At 39.4% G+C, this 1,317-nt stretch overlaps 1 protein-coding gene across 1 annotated transcript; it reads left to right on the top strand.

Moving 5' to 3' along the window:
* The first annotated feature begins 311 nt into the window (after positions 1-311).
* Positions 312-866, top strand: LOC145010212 (uncharacterized). The gene has a single exon (XM_078968780.1). It carries the CDS (start codon positions 312-314, stop codon positions 864-866), a length of 555 nt encoding a protein of 184 aa, XP_078824906.1.
* Positions 867-1,317: the final 451 nt, after the last annotated feature.

A 1,317-nucleotide genomic window follows, 5' to 3' on the forward strand; every position in this document is an offset into this window, starting at 1 on the left:
ACTCAGAGTGAATGCACTCCTTGTTACGAATCTACTTAAGTGTATTCTTGATATAACAATTGTTGTCATTTATATTTCTTTACTTTCCGCAACTAACTCTCTAACTATATAACTATATTATTGTTGAGCTTTTAGATCCTTGAGATTAACTATTTCGCTATATACTTGTTCTAACTTTTGTTCAAGTGTGTTTCCAAGTTTTTCTCTCAACAATTGGTATCAGAGCCTAAGTGGTTGCTTTTTGGAGATCGGAACTCTGTTTGTTCAAAAGGCTTTCTATACTACTAAAGCTCATTTAAAAAAAAATTCAAATGACACAATCGTTATCTCTGAATCTTTCCAATAGTGTTGGTGGTTCTAATCGAGCCCCAATACTGGTAGCAAATGAATATCATCACTGGTCACAAAGAATGGAGAAGTACTTGAGAAGACTGGGAAGAGATGTATGGCGATCCGTAGAAGAAGGACCATATGTTCCAGTTCTTACACCAGTCCAAACTGACGGCACAGTGACCAGGCTAGGAGGAGGTCAACCAGCCATGATCCGTCCCAGCAAAGATGATCTCGATAAAATGGAAAATGATGTTGTTGCCTTTTATGAAATTTCCTGCGGAGTTGCTCCTAACAACTTCGATATTATCATAAACTGCAAATCAGCAAAAGAGATCTGGGATGTTCTCAAAAATCTGTACGAAGGCTCAGAACAAGCACAAGACAAGAAGCTCACAACCGCACTCAATGACTTCAATAAATTTAAATCTCATACTGGTGAAAGTTTGGAAGACTCTTTTAAGAGATTCAACCTGATAGTCACTAAGTTAGCCAATGCGGTCACCGTCTACAGTAACCATGAAACCAACCTATAGTTTCTTAATGGTTTAGGAAGACATTGGACGACTGCCAAGATGATAGTTCAAGGCGACAGGAAGATTCAATCTTTGTCACTCTACAAGCTCTATGGAGAGCTACAAGCACAAGAATCCACCGTACTCAAAGACTGTGCTGAATTTGGAGGACCACTAGATCTTGTAGAACAAGCTCCACCGCAGTCACCTTACTCTTCATCGTATGACACTCAACTGCAATCATACAAAGCAGATTCTGAGTATGATGATGAAGAAGAATTTCAGAAGGCTATTGCTCTGGTTAGCCATATGTTCAATCGTATGCCAACTCCTTCCTTCCGAAAGAATCAACAGTTCAACAAACCTCCATTCAACCGTAACATCGGTTCTCAAAACAACCATCCCAAATATCCCAAAAGCTCTCATTCACCACCACAATCTCAGACCAATCAATCAAAGGAGGTACCACAGT

This window comes from Lactuca saligna, chromosome 8, assembly GCF_052625555.1.
Source record: "Lactuca saligna cultivar CGN05327 chromosome 8, ASM5262555v1, whole genome shotgun sequence".
Taxonomy (NCBI): Eukaryota; Viridiplantae; Streptophyta; class Magnoliopsida; order Asterales; family Asteraceae; genus Lactuca; species Lactuca saligna.